The sequence below is a fragment of the Semicossyphus pulcher genome, unplaced genomic scaffold (assembly GCF_022749685.1).
Source record: "Semicossyphus pulcher isolate SPU_LCO1_2020_fin unplaced genomic scaffold, fSemPul1.0.p SCAF_19, whole genome shotgun sequence".
Classification (NCBI taxonomy): Eukaryota; Metazoa; Chordata; class Actinopteri; order Labriformes; family Labridae; genus Semicossyphus; species Semicossyphus pulcher.
The window spans coordinates 816,993-830,381 of NW_027211692.1; the positions used below are offsets into that span (position 1 = coordinate 816,993).

Consider the following 13,389-nt stretch of genomic DNA (forward strand, 5'->3'; position numbering starts at 1 on the left):
AGCAGTGTGATCCTATAGAAGTCTATGAGAACATGCCCCTCCTCCTCTCCTGATGTATTCCCTCAGTAAACATGTTCCTAATGAGTTTATGGTCTCAGTCTTTAGTTTCAAGTCTTCTTCAGCACAGCATGATGTTCATTTAGTCACTGATGCTCCCATTGAGAGTCACACAGACCAGACAGAGGGGAGGGTTTAGGGCGGGGCTACCTGTGACTGACAGGTTGTTACCACAGCAGCATGAAAAATGTTGCACTTTTGCACTGAAAGAGCTGTTCATGGTCACTGCTGGCTCCAAAATGAGCAGAGATTCATGAGGGGTATGAAACAAAAAGAAACTAATTTGTTTCCTGACCGTAAACTTAAAGAGAAATAATAAAGTTCCTACAGAGAGAGAGCACTGAGGCAGAAGAGAACGAGCTTTATTCTTTATTCTTCTTTCATTTGGAAGAAAAACTAAAAAACAAAACAAACGTGCCCCCCCCACCCTGAAATCAAACACATTCCTGTTGACGTATGATGATGATAGTTTTATTGCCATAAACAGTGTAGGAAAAAATTAACAAAAAAAAAGTTAAAACAGCCGTTTTTTATTCTATAGTACAGTGAAGCAAATAAAACTGTTTCTGAGCGGCACAGACGTTCTCAAAGCGACGCAGACCGAAACCGACTGAAGGTTTAAATCCCTGGTCCTCCACACACCTGAACCTGATCCACACTGAGAGCTCACCTGGACCAGGTTTACACTGTCCCACAGTTTCTGTGGCCGCAGGCTCCAGAGGGGAAAATTAATGAATGCAAAAATGAGAGTTTTAAGCACAAACTGAAATCACTTCATGGTACGATAATACTGTTTTACTCTGCAGGTCATTATCAATTTTACAAAACGTTCTGATGGGACTCGGCTTCAACAATGAAATAACAAAACAGCACAAAAACCTTTAAGTTTCTTCTTTTCTGTTGGCGACGCAACGTGATAGCGCCACCCTCTGGTCAGGAGTATGTGGCTGCTCATTTAAATGAATCAGGGCTGCAATCAAAGACAGATGGAAGAAGGGAAGAGGTGGAGAACAGAAAGAGATGGGAAGACATCAAAATTAAGCAAAACAGGGAAGTTAAACATTCTACCGCCCTGTCTCTCTCTCTTTTTATCCTCCTCTATCAGTCATTTCTTGCATTCTCTCTTCCCCTCTTTCCTCCCCCCTGTGAACGCTGACTCTCTCTACCGAGCTCATCTTTTCTCGCGATGATCAAACATTTGCTGATTTAAAAGGGGACAGTGAGTTTATCAAAGGAGCCTGAGAAAGAGGAATAAAAATGGGAAAAACAAAAGAGAGAAATTGAAATGAGAAAAGACGAGAACAAAGGAGAAGAGTTTTTACTCGTTTTTCTGGATCTGAGATATTTTAAAGGTCAGTTTTTTTTTTCACTTCTTTTTCCTTTCATGATCCTTTTTTCTGTTTGTTTAGTTGCTCATCTAACGCTGAAAAAAGGTGTGTTGGCGCCACCATGTGGGCAGAAGTGTCTGAGTACAGAAAAGGTGAGAAAGTGAATTCTTTCCTGTTTTCAGGTGAAGTTCAGTGTGGATCAACCGACCAATCAGAGAACAGAATGATGATTATCTCATCGTCTCACCTCTCAATCTGATCGGACATGTCTCATATTACTCATAAGCCTGAGACAACCAATCAGAGGACTTAAACTGTGCTGCGTTCAGGGTGTGTAGGACTGTAGTGTATTATTTCTGCAGGCTCTGGTTGCCAAGATTAGAAACAGGGAAACAAACTGAAAACTCTGATCGGACCTGAAACGGGCCACAGATTCTGCAGATCCTTCTCCGTCTTCAGATCTTTAAAGATATTTTATTTTTCATTGTAATTAATTATTTTCCAGCAGAGCCAGTTTTCTGTTAGGAAACCGTTTTCCCCTTATTTCTTCACTGGACCTGAACGCAGCATTACAGTGACAGGTTTTAAGGAAGCGAAATAAGAATAATCCTGCAGGCAGTGAACGCAGCACGTACTTTTCCGATTGGTCAATTACAGAGGAGCCATTTAAACAGGCCGTCCTACCCGCAGTGCATCATGGGAGCAGAATCAGAACATCGTCACTCCAAAGCTTCAGGTGTCAAAAAAAAGAAAAAGATTCCTTAAGTGAGTCTGCTGCACATACCTGTGGGTGGGCGGAGCTTGTCGAGTATGAGAAGTCTGTCCCGCCCACCAGGAAGGATGAGCAGATTAAATCACCGAGAGGAATTTCATGACAAAAATATGAAAAAGACTCTTTTGATCAAAGCTGCAACATCTGATTGATGAGTCACCACGGCAACAAGCGACAGCAAAGAAAGAAAGAAGAAAGTTAAGTTAGCTTCTGACTCGACCAATCAGGATGAGGGGGCGTGGCTGCAGCGGAACGACTACAAAGTACAAAAACATAACAGCTTTACAGGTTTAACGTCTGGGCTTCGTTCTGTTGGCGAGTAAATGGTGGGTGACCTTTGACCCAGCGGCAGAGAAGGGGTGGGGCTACAGGACAAAGCAGGTATGACATCACATTAAGCAGAGGTGGAGGTGAGGGGGCGGGGCTGAGAAATCCGAAGTTTGGACATGCATTCACAAGCTGCTCGTTGTGTTTGTGTTTACAGATTTATTATTCATCAGAGTGTCAGAGTGTGTTTCATGTTTGTTCCGACTAAGAATAAATATTCTGCTCAAACTGAACTCAAACAGGAAGAAGAAGAAGAAGAAGCAGAAGAAGAAGAAGCAGAAGAAGAAGAGGAGGAGGGCGGCGTCCGCTCGATCGCTGTCAGTCAGGAAGGAATGCTAACTGTGCCGTTTAAACTCATCCAGTTGGCGTTTCTTTCTTTCTTTTTTTGTTTCCTTGTTAAAGTTCTCTATCTGTTCACTCTCGTCCCCCTGACCCCTCCCTCCCCCCTACCACCCCACTCCCCCCTCCCTCTGGCCCTCACGGCCCTCAGTCTCTTATGGTTTTTCCTTGGGGATCACCTCCTCTCGCGGCTTGGCTCCACCGAAGATGGCAGAGTTTGGGTTGGCGACCTGGTTGAGCGGCTCGGAGACGGTCCGGGGCTTCAGCTGCAGCCGAGGCCGCTGTGCGCGCTCCTCTGTACGACACAAAACAAACACAGGAAGTGGTCACGCACTGACGGACAGATAATGCTTTACTCATTATAGAATCACCCAACACATCATTGAAGCGTTACACGTCTAAACCATTAACTTTAGAAACGCTCGACGGAGCAACAAGAATGACTCGATGGCTAATTTAAGAAATGACAAAGTTACAAATAATAAAGTAAAACAGTTTCTTATTTCTGTCTGACTGCATCTCGCATGTAACAATAATAAGACAAAGTTAATAATGTACGAGACAAACGTATGTACAGGTTCAACGACAATGTGACTGAGTGTCAGATTACACAGCTAGGAAGATAATGATGGAATTATGCAACAAAGTAACTCGCGAGTAAATATCAACAAAATAAATTCATCCAAACTGCAGAAATTCATTTTAAAACACCTGACAGAGAAACCGCTTCAGCGAAAACACGACTCGGGCAGGACGAAGGAATCGTTTGGAAACCACAGAAACTAATTTAAGGTTGCAGGATAAAAACCCAACAAAGAGACGTTGAACGAATACGACGTATTAGGGCCACATTAAAGAAAAAAAAATCTGAGATTACAAGAATAAAGTCGTTATTTTGTAAGAATAAAGTCGAACACGTACCTCCCGTGAACATGCGAGATCTCCTGCCTAGTAATGTCAGAACTATCAGGACTCTGAAAGGGACTATTTTTTTAAATGACTCGTGATGTTCGTCATGTTAGCGCAGACTGCGCACGACTTTTTTCCTGTCATCTCAGAACAAATTAATCAAAGAACTACAAACTAAGTCAGCCATTTCTTAAACGATCAAACTAAGTAAATCAAGAGTCACAGAACTGTTACAAAACGGCACGACAAAGTGACGGCAAAGTGACGTAAAAAAACGACAAAGAGACGGCAAAGTGACGGCAAAGTGACGACAAAGTGACGTAAAAAAACGACAAAGAGACGGCAAAGAGACGGCAAAGTGACGGCAAAGTGACGTAAAAAAACGACAAAAAAACGACAAAGAGACGGCAAAGTGACGGCAAAGTGACGACAAAGTGACGTAAAAAAACGACAAAGAAACGACAAAGAGACGACAAAGTGACAGCAACTTTTAGAACTTCACCACAAAGGAACTCATTTGACATTTACTTAAAAAAATGAGTAAAGAAGGAAAATAAAGTGATTTCAGAATTATACAGTAACTAAAAATAGATTTATAAACCCAATGAATGAATGATTTTTACTTGAATCACTCGACAAAGTTTTTATTAATTCAAACTCTGACAACAACGTGACTGAGCGTCTTCGTGAAAAACAAACCTTCAGACGGTTCCCTGAAGTCTGTCGGTGCTCCGCGTGGGGGGGGCCCCTCCCTAAAGCGACCCGCTCCTCCTGGACCTCCCCCCCTTCTGTCACCAGGGCGACCGCCACCGGCACCACCGGGACCACCGGCGCCACCGGCACCAGCACCGCCTCGACTCCGCCCCCCCGCGTAGTCATCATAACCTGTAGAGACAGACAGGTAGGCAGACAGGTGAGTCAGCAGACAGACGCCCTCAGGGGTCCTGCAGCGCCTGGAACCTGTAAGGTAACCAATGAGCATGGGATGGTCCAGGTGAAAGGCATGATGGGGGGGGGGGACAGTGCATGGTCCGGCAGCTCTTGGAAGCGGAGCTAAGGGTCAAAGGTCAACAGTGGGGCAGTCTGTAGAACAGAGCTGCAGTGTACTGCGCCAGGCGGGAGTCAACAATAACCGCCACTTCTTTAGCTATAGCGCCCCCTTCTGCTGGAATGCTGCTGCTGTCCGTCATTTCAACTGCTGCTGTGACGTTCCAGCTTTTTTGCTTTTGTTTGCATACTACAGACTACATTTAGGCCTCATCAGGAGGCACTGCTGGGATAGTATGGCTTTTCAAACACTGCACATAATTTGCTGCAGGACTCGGCCATGAGGTCAGATTCTAGGAGGATAACACGGCTGCTGAACGAACACATAGCTTAGCTTAGCGAGGGTTACGGTCCGTTCTGCATCAGATCATCGTAGCTTCAGAAAGTTTAGCGTGTAGCTTCACTCCGTTAGCTCGTCTTAGCTCTGTGTTTCTGAAACCTAAAGAAAATCCTGCCAACGTAAACGTCTGCCGCGTTTTGTCTGCTGCTCAGAAGCTTCAAACATAAAACTGAATTTAAGAGGCAGCCAGACGTGTGTCAACTTTTACACTAATTACCAACTCATTCATACAAAATGGCCGCCCGACTTTTCGATAATTCAATCAAATCAATAATTAGAATGCTAAAGAAATCACATTAGGGAGGAACAGTGTCAGCGTGTTGACGATAGAGCTAGATTTAGATTTTCCTGGTGGTATACTTTTGTTTGATAACTTGCTGCTGTGACATCGACAGGTTCTACCCACGCCTGACACCGGCCCGTAGGGTTTGGTAAGTGAAAAACAGCCGATATCAAATGAGTTAAGCATCCCCCCTCTGATGTCGGAGGCGTGGCCTACTGACCAAAACTCCAACACATCTAATCACAACACAAATTCACGTGCCGTCATGTGCAGATTAAGACCCCGACCTGCGTCTGTAATATCACGGAATTCCACCAATAGGGGGCGCTACAACAAAGAAAACAGAATGACAGTGAAGTGGTCGAGTGGCGCCCCCTGTCTGCTGCTGGAATCACTCTCGGATCGCCTCAGACAGGTTCCCCACAGCGCCACCATGTGGTCATTGTGTGGCAGTGCACTGAAGTTCCAAAGATTACTTTAAGTGTTTATTAATTTTGTTTCATCTTTACAAAGTCCTGTGTTAGCTCAGAGACCCTGTCCTGCCATCTGATTGGCTGCAGCTCAGCAGTGTTCTGATTGGTCGCTGCTGTCCAACCTGAGCTGCTGAACTCTCTGACCGCACCTCCTCCTTGCTGATCGAAGTCGTCACGTCCTTCACGTCCTTCACGTCCTCCTCCTCCTCCTCCTCCTCCTCCTCCACCTCCTCCACCTCCTCTGTGAGCTCCTCGAGAACCTCCTCGTCCTGCAGGGGACAGGGGGAGTTTAACGCTGAGAAGGGGGGGGGAGACAAGAAACAAGAAAAGCAGGAGAGAGGAGAAAACAAGCAAACAAGAGAAGAGGAGAGGAAGAGGAGGAAGGGAGGAGGCAGGGGAGTAGGCGAAGGAGGGTAGAAAACAAGAAGAGGGGGGAGAAGGGGGACAAAGAAGGCGGGAGGACAAAAGGTGACGAGAACAAGGTGGAGGCGGGTAGGAAACAGTAGGAGGAGGAGGAGGAGAGGGAGTAAAGTGGAGAAGAAATAAGAGAAGGAAAGAAAACAGGGAAAGGAAGGAGGAGGAGGAGAGGAGGAAAACAGAAAAGGGGGAAGAGGAGGAAACAGAGTAGGAAGTGGCAACACCTCCTTGTGGAAGGAGCAGGAAGCACAGCACGGAAGAGGCGGAGCTTGTTAGTCGCTCAGCAGCCAATCAGAGAGGAGACGTTAGAGAGAAGACGCTAAACTGAATGAAGGAGTCAGTTTGAGTTTAATATTCTACAAGAAGAAACCCCTGGCTCATCTGCCTGTCTACCTGTCTACCTGTCTACCTGTCTGCATGTCTACCTGTCTGCCTGCACCAATTAAAAGGAAGGAAAAGAAAAGGGGGCGGGGCTGTGGAGGTGAAGATGAGCTGATGACAGGATGAAGAGTGAAAGACGGCTCTACACACAGCAGGTCAGTGATCTACATTATGTATGGCGCTCGTACCTCTACCTTCATCTTTCCTGAAGCCGAAGCCGCCGCCCCCTCCTCGCTCTTGCCTCCGTCCCTCTGCGATGTCCACCCTCAGTGACCTTTGATCTAGCAGCTGCAGGGGTCAAAGGTCATGTTAGACTTACAGCAGACTGTGGTTGCACTGAAACGGTGAAAGAGATCTGACAGACTACATGATGTGAGATGGATCATACGGAGTCACTGAAGTGCCACAAAAGAAATTAAACGTGGAAACGAATAAAAGATAATTATATCTAAAGTTATTATAATAAAGATAGAAAGGTAAAGAAATAAAGAATACACGAATAAATATTAAAATGTGGAAATATAAAAGAGGCATAAATAAACGAGGGAATATTAATATAAATAATATTAAAGATTGTTTATTTTCACCTCATCAAGTCATTTAGAACCGTGTTCCAGTCGATGTATTAAGTATATATTTTTAGAAAATATGAGTGTTTTATATCATTCATATACATGATTTGTTACAGTTATTTTATTTTATAGCTTGCCTTTATTTATTTTCATTCCTTGATTTTTTCTTATTTTTCTCCTGTTGCTTTAGCTTTTGCTTTCAGGGCCAAGCTGTCAATCAACAGGCTTTGGGCGGGTCTTCCTGCTCAGACTGAGTAGTGTACAGAATAAATATACATAAATAAAACAGAATAATAATAATAATAAGAAGAAGAAGAAGAAGATAATACATTTTATTTGTAACGCACTTTAAGTGCTAAAAAAAGAAACATACATTAGCATAAAATAAATGTATATTTTAAAAAGGATAGAAAGAAATGTATGCAGAAAGAAATAAACCAGTAAGTGTGAAAATAAATGAAATTGCTATTTAAATTTCTCATATTTGAACAGGTTTATTCTTTTATGGCGCTCCGATGACGCTATAGATCCTCTCTGTGTGACCGAAGTCTGAAGAGGACAAAAAGTCCTGAAAATCTTTCAACGTGTTCACTGTCCAGAGACGGACACACGATGACCTCTTCAGACTTTTGCCCTTTTTTATGTCGGTGAAGCGCTGACAGAAATCTGGACTGAAGAATGAAACACTCGGATACTCACAGCACCATCGTACGTCAAAGCTTCTTTTAGAGACTCCAAATCATCAAACTCCACATAACAAAAACCTGAAGAACACACAAACACACTCACGGTTATTCCACAGGCCAGCAAAGTTTAAACAAACTGGGTTTAATGGACGTTAATTATTTAATGTGGACCTGTCTCATCTGACTGACACCTGAGACACTCGGTAAGACCAGTACGTACACGGGCACACCTTCATAAAAGGAACAGGACATTAAAGGTGAATTCTGGTATTTTAAAAACCTGCCACTATTCTTCCTCTTCCTTTCGCATTTTTTGGGCTCTAAATGACTCATCTGTATTCTAAGTGTGTGACAACATGACAGAAAGGATCCCTACAGAGATAGACCTTTTTGTTACAGAGGAAGATGATTGTTTTAACCACACACAGACGTTACATCGCTCTCTGCACACACACCAGACTCCATTGAGAAAAACAACAATTTAGGGACAACAAGGGCAGAAAGTTCTGAAGACGAGCCGATAGACTCCAATGATCCACATCTGTACGATGTGTCGTTGCCGCTGCACAGAGACAAACGTGCCTGTCAAACAGCTGCAGACAGATAAGTTCTGTTTTAGGAGTCAACGTGGAAACCTGCAAAACTAAATGGGAACAAGTCCGGCAGCGTTACGTCCGAGCACGGAGGAACGTGTTGGAGAGACGGAGCAGACGGTGTTCTGTCCACCGAACACACACGAGATCTCAGAGTGAACATCACAGTAACCTCCTCGAGTGTCTCCATGTCTGTTGTTTACATCCCACACATACAGTTGCTGCATATGGCCTAAGCTCTCTGGTGTGCCCTCTAGAGGTATCCTCCAGTAACACACGTAGAGACAAGTATGTGAACAGTTACGCTCATGACGCTGCCGGTTGTGTACGCCAACGCACGGCCAAGCAGCAAGTACATCTCCAGCTTTAGAATAACAATCTGAGCCCGTCAGTGGAAACAACAAGAACTTTCAGTGGACCCACTTTGATCCATCAAGGATTATGTTGCAGCCGTGACAGCCTGAGACATTTAAAACTTTTTGTACCTGTTAGTCTTTTAGAACCTACAACAAAAAAAGTACTGATTACTCTTTAAAAACAGCCCTCGTCCTGCTACGGCGTCCTGAGTGGACCAAACCAGTCACAAAGTCTGTCCCCTGTGTGTTTGTAGACTGAACATGACGCAGAAAATAAAACCCTCTGACCTTTGAACTTGTCTGTCTCTTTGTCTCTGACCAATCGGACGCTGCGGATGTTGAGCTCTTTGAAGATGATGTCGATGTCTCCCTGCACAGTGTTGAATGGCAGGTTTCCCACGTATGCCGTGAAGGGGGGCTCTGACGGCAGCTCCTTCTGCCTCCTGGGGCCTCCGGGGCCACACCCGCCTCCACGGGGCCTGGTGGGGGACAGACAGAGAGCATCATGGGATTAGAGTTCAGATCGGTGTCCTGTTACATGGTCTCAAATCATTGACATCTATATAAAGATGGAGGACGCATCTCCATTTCCATGCGCCGGATTTGTCAAGAGAGCTGTCAATCATGAGGTCACACCCCCTTTTTATAGCATCAAATAACTAATAACACTTGGACATAGTTCAGCATGATCAGAACGATGTAAAAGTGTTCTTTACTGAGACTTTAAAGTTTGACTTACTGTACAGACTCAGATTAAAGTCAAACATCAGCTCATAACCATCACAGATTCAACCAGCAGTACATGAACTCTTTACCAGCTGCAACATAACCTGATGAACACATGAATTCACTGCCTAAACGAGCATCACAGGTCTGAGCAGAAAAACCAGACGGTCTGGTCCGAGCCGCCTCCACCTGGGGCTGTGACAGGTCGACCAATCACAGCCAGAGTGAAGAGCAACAGGTGAGCCATGTTTCTGCTGACAGAGAAGGAGTGTTTCTGCCCCCTGCTGGACTGTCAGAGGATCACGTCTGCCTCTGATCCACATTAAAAGCCCTTCAACCATAACTTCATTATCCAACAGATGTACTTCACTAGCAATTAGAGCTGCAACCAACAACCATCCTGTTGATTGACTTCTTCATTAATACCTGGTTTTGTCTGTAAAAGGTGGATGAGCCCATCATTTGTCCACAACCCAGAGTTTTGGTTTTTTAGTATTTAGGAATAAAAAACAGAACATATTAAATTTGCTTCAGAGATCTTTGAGTTTCCTTTCTACAAAACGTCTGATTTACCAATGATCACAACAGTGCGTGATTCATGTAACCGATAGTTTATTGATTCATAACTTGACAACTTTTAGCTTGTTCAGCTGTTTGCAGCAGTGATATTACAACGTACGATACTGCCTGTGTGTGTGACCAACTAACATTTCAAAGAGAGCCCCTCTTTATTCAGGGGACCCTAAAGGTCCTCCAATGTAACACCTTTTAAGGCCACTTAAAATAGAACTTAATGCCAACCTCACAGCAATCCCTGTAAAAGCATAAAGAACACGATAAACAATCTGGACGGACTGACACCATAGAAAACAACATAATTACATTTAATCTCAAAATTAACATAATAAAGGAGGTTTAAAAGTTAACATCAGTGTAGGCAAAGTACTGGTTGCATAAATTGGTACAAAATACTTTGTACACAAACCAGCATCATTTATCTACATGCTGGTCTCTGCCGTTTTTCTACTGGCATAAATACTAAACAAGTGTTTATATTTATTTTAGGGTAACACAGATTGTCAGAAATATTGGACCAAGCATAAAAACAACGTTGTGGTTTTTTTATTCTTTTTTCTACAATAATTTGTCCTGTGGCTGACACAAGCACCTGCTGTTGGTGAGCAGCGAGGTAGAACCGAGTTCATGGATGAAAGCAAACAAACAGCGCAGTGCTCGGGGAGAGTGTAGCGTTAGCGTTACCAAAAAATAAATGTTTCTTCTGCCGTACACAGGCCGCCAGGAGGGGCAGCACTAAAAGCTGATGCTAACATTAGCTTAGCTTTTTTTAGGTAGGGATTGCTTCTGCAGCCTGTTCATAACAATGAAAAGTCAAATCTAGGTCTCAATGTTACGAGAACATCAATTACTATCATCATGGACGGTAATGTTCTGTACACCTGATGGACTTTCATCAGTTCTGTTATCAACCACATCCTGCAGCCCCCCACAGCTGAAATGTAGCCTCAGGTCCAGAGCTGACATCGTTCCCTACATTTATCTGTGTACTTTCTCATTTCTGACTAACTGTATAAAAAGATGGCCGACATGACAGCTCCCTAAAAGTGAAGCCAAACCCTCTCTGTCGCCCCCTGCTGACTGGCTGCAGTATAGCTCATAAAGCCCGCCTCCTCCATGTTAACAGATGGGACATGAGTCAAACTATAAAATCAAAATACACGTCAAATACATTTTTCTCCAACATGGTTTCTGTCATTATAGTTAGTTCTTATCATGCTGATTTATGTACAAGTGTTCAGTTTTCTGACAATATCCGTTTCAGTCAGTTGATGCTATAAAAAGAGGGTGTGGCCTCATGATTGACAGCTCTGTTGACAAATGGGGCTCCTGCAGCGTTCTGTTCCCGAGTAGCAGAGTAGAGGAGGAACGGCGAGAGGAGACGTAACTAACACTAACACTACAGTCACTGAACTTTCCATCAGCATGAATATCTGCTTCAGACCGACACAAGAAGCTGTTCTGCTGCAGACTGAGCCCACCTGAGGGCTCCAACACGCCAAGGACACCTGAGGGCTCCGACACGCCAAGGACACCTGAGGGCTCCGACACGCCAAGGACACAAGGTAAAGGTGTGCTTTGGGGAGAGGAAGGGGCGGGGGGGTCAATCCTGCGGCTCCACCAGCCGATCTCTACTGCACACACTCAGATACAGATGTGATATCAGATCTGTACTCAGGATCGGCCACTTTGGAAATGTAGGTATGAGAAAAGGTGAAAACTGTATCACAACATCTGTCTTTCAGGAACTCTTTACCTTTGTCTTCTTACTGCAGGGTGCATCATGAACTCTTATTGCTCACATGAACACATGATCATGTCGCTCTGACTTTATGTGATCAATAACTATTGTAACTCACCCTAACCTGATGCAATGGGACTTTAAATGTTTTCATTACTCTAAGTATTTTATGACACCCTGAAGTTCTTTCACCATTTTTCAGGCATCGTGTGGACCAAAAACTAATGAATTAACTGGGAAAATAATAAACAAGTTATTAAAATTTTTTTTAAAATCATTAGTTGTACGAGATTTCTGCCTGTTAAAGGAAGTGTTTCTGTCTGATGTGAATTCATGTTGATCTCTGTAAATAATATAACACAGTTCGCTCCACACCTGCTCCGTCTGTAGAGTGTCCTCAAGATAACTTTGGTTGTGATTTTGCTCAATATGAATAAAACTCGAATGATTGATTGATTGGTAATGTATATACAAACATTTAGTAAGTAAAATCAGTATGTTAAGTTCAGTTTTTTACTATACTTCTGACTCTGTTGATAAAAATGTCAGATGGAATTAGTCTGAAGCGTTCACACTTCCATCAGGAGCTTCAGACATCCTGAAGAAAGCCGATAAACAGATTCTTTGAGTGCGTTAGATTCATCAGACACCAGCTAATAATAAACAACAGAGCAGAAAACAGCAGCTAACCCTGCTATCAGCTACACACGTCAAACCGTGTCAGTAACCAATAGTGCAGATCGATATCCAGCCTCATGTTTGGTAGCTGTGTGGATGAATCTGCATCTGCGGAAACATGATGCAGCCATGCGGGCAGCCTGCAGCTGCAGCACCGTCACCACCTCCACCTGCTGCGGCCTCATGTCCCGCTTCATCCCTGCACTCACCGGGACTGTTTCATTATTACAAACACTGAACAGATAAACGTTATTTTTCTACCAAATACCGCTGCGATCCCCGCCACATGGGTCCGTTTGTTTCGATAGCTTCCTGCTAACAGTTAGCCTGTTTGCTCCGGGACCGCGGTGTTTCCCAGCCGCTCTCGCCGCCACCCCCCCCTCCTGCCCACTCTGCTTAGCAAGCGCCCGGCAGGACGAGCTCCGGGGCCTGGTCGCCTTGCACCGAGGCTCAAGACGGAAAGCAGCGAGGAACACGGCGACAGTCCGGCCGGGGTTTATACTCGAGGCACACGGCACAGCTGCCGCGCAGAGCGGAGACTCACCCTCTGCCGCCGCCGAAGCTACCGTAGGCCCGGTCCCGGTCGTCGTAGCTGTCGTAGTCCGCCATTACTGCTGCTGTGTGTCGGAGGAGGAGGTCCTACACGTCACACACTGACCGAGTTTAGCTGTCTACAGACCGCCTGACCGGGAACACTTCACACACTAAAAAAAGTTTTCTTATGCATTTTATTTGAAAGGTTTTATAGATAAAACAGTACATAAATAAAATGTTTATTTATTTATTTA

At 44.3% G+C, this 13,389-nt stretch overlaps 1 protein-coding gene across 5 annotated transcripts; it reads right to left on the bottom strand.

Moving 5' to 3' along the window:
• Positions 1-506: 506 nt before the first annotated feature.
• eif4h (eukaryotic translation initiation factor 4h) lies at positions 507-13,236 on the bottom strand. 5 transcript variants are annotated; one of them, XM_069668562.1, is made up of 8 exons: positions 13,146-13,236; positions 9,169-9,359; positions 7,945-8,009; positions 6,862-6,961; positions 6,025-6,144; positions 4,432-4,617; positions 3,003-3,118; positions 507-1,027 (listed from the first exon to the last, which is right to left on the bottom strand). In XM_069668562.1, exons 1-8 carry the CDS (start codon positions 13,208-13,210, stop codon positions 1,022-1,024), a joined length of 849 nt encoding a protein of 282 aa, XP_069524663.1. In that variant the 5' UTR covers positions 13,211-13,236; the 3' UTR covers positions 507-1,021. The 5 variants fall into 5 exon arrangements, with proteins under 5 accessions (XP_069524663.1, XP_069524662.1, XP_069524661.1 ...); XM_069668561.1 differs by lacking the exon at positions 507-1,027 and having other exon boundaries at positions 2,979-3,118; positions 6,868-6,961; XM_069668560.1 differs by lacking the exon at positions 507-1,027 and having other exon boundaries at positions 2,979-3,118.
• Positions 13,237-13,389: the final 153 nt, after the last annotated feature.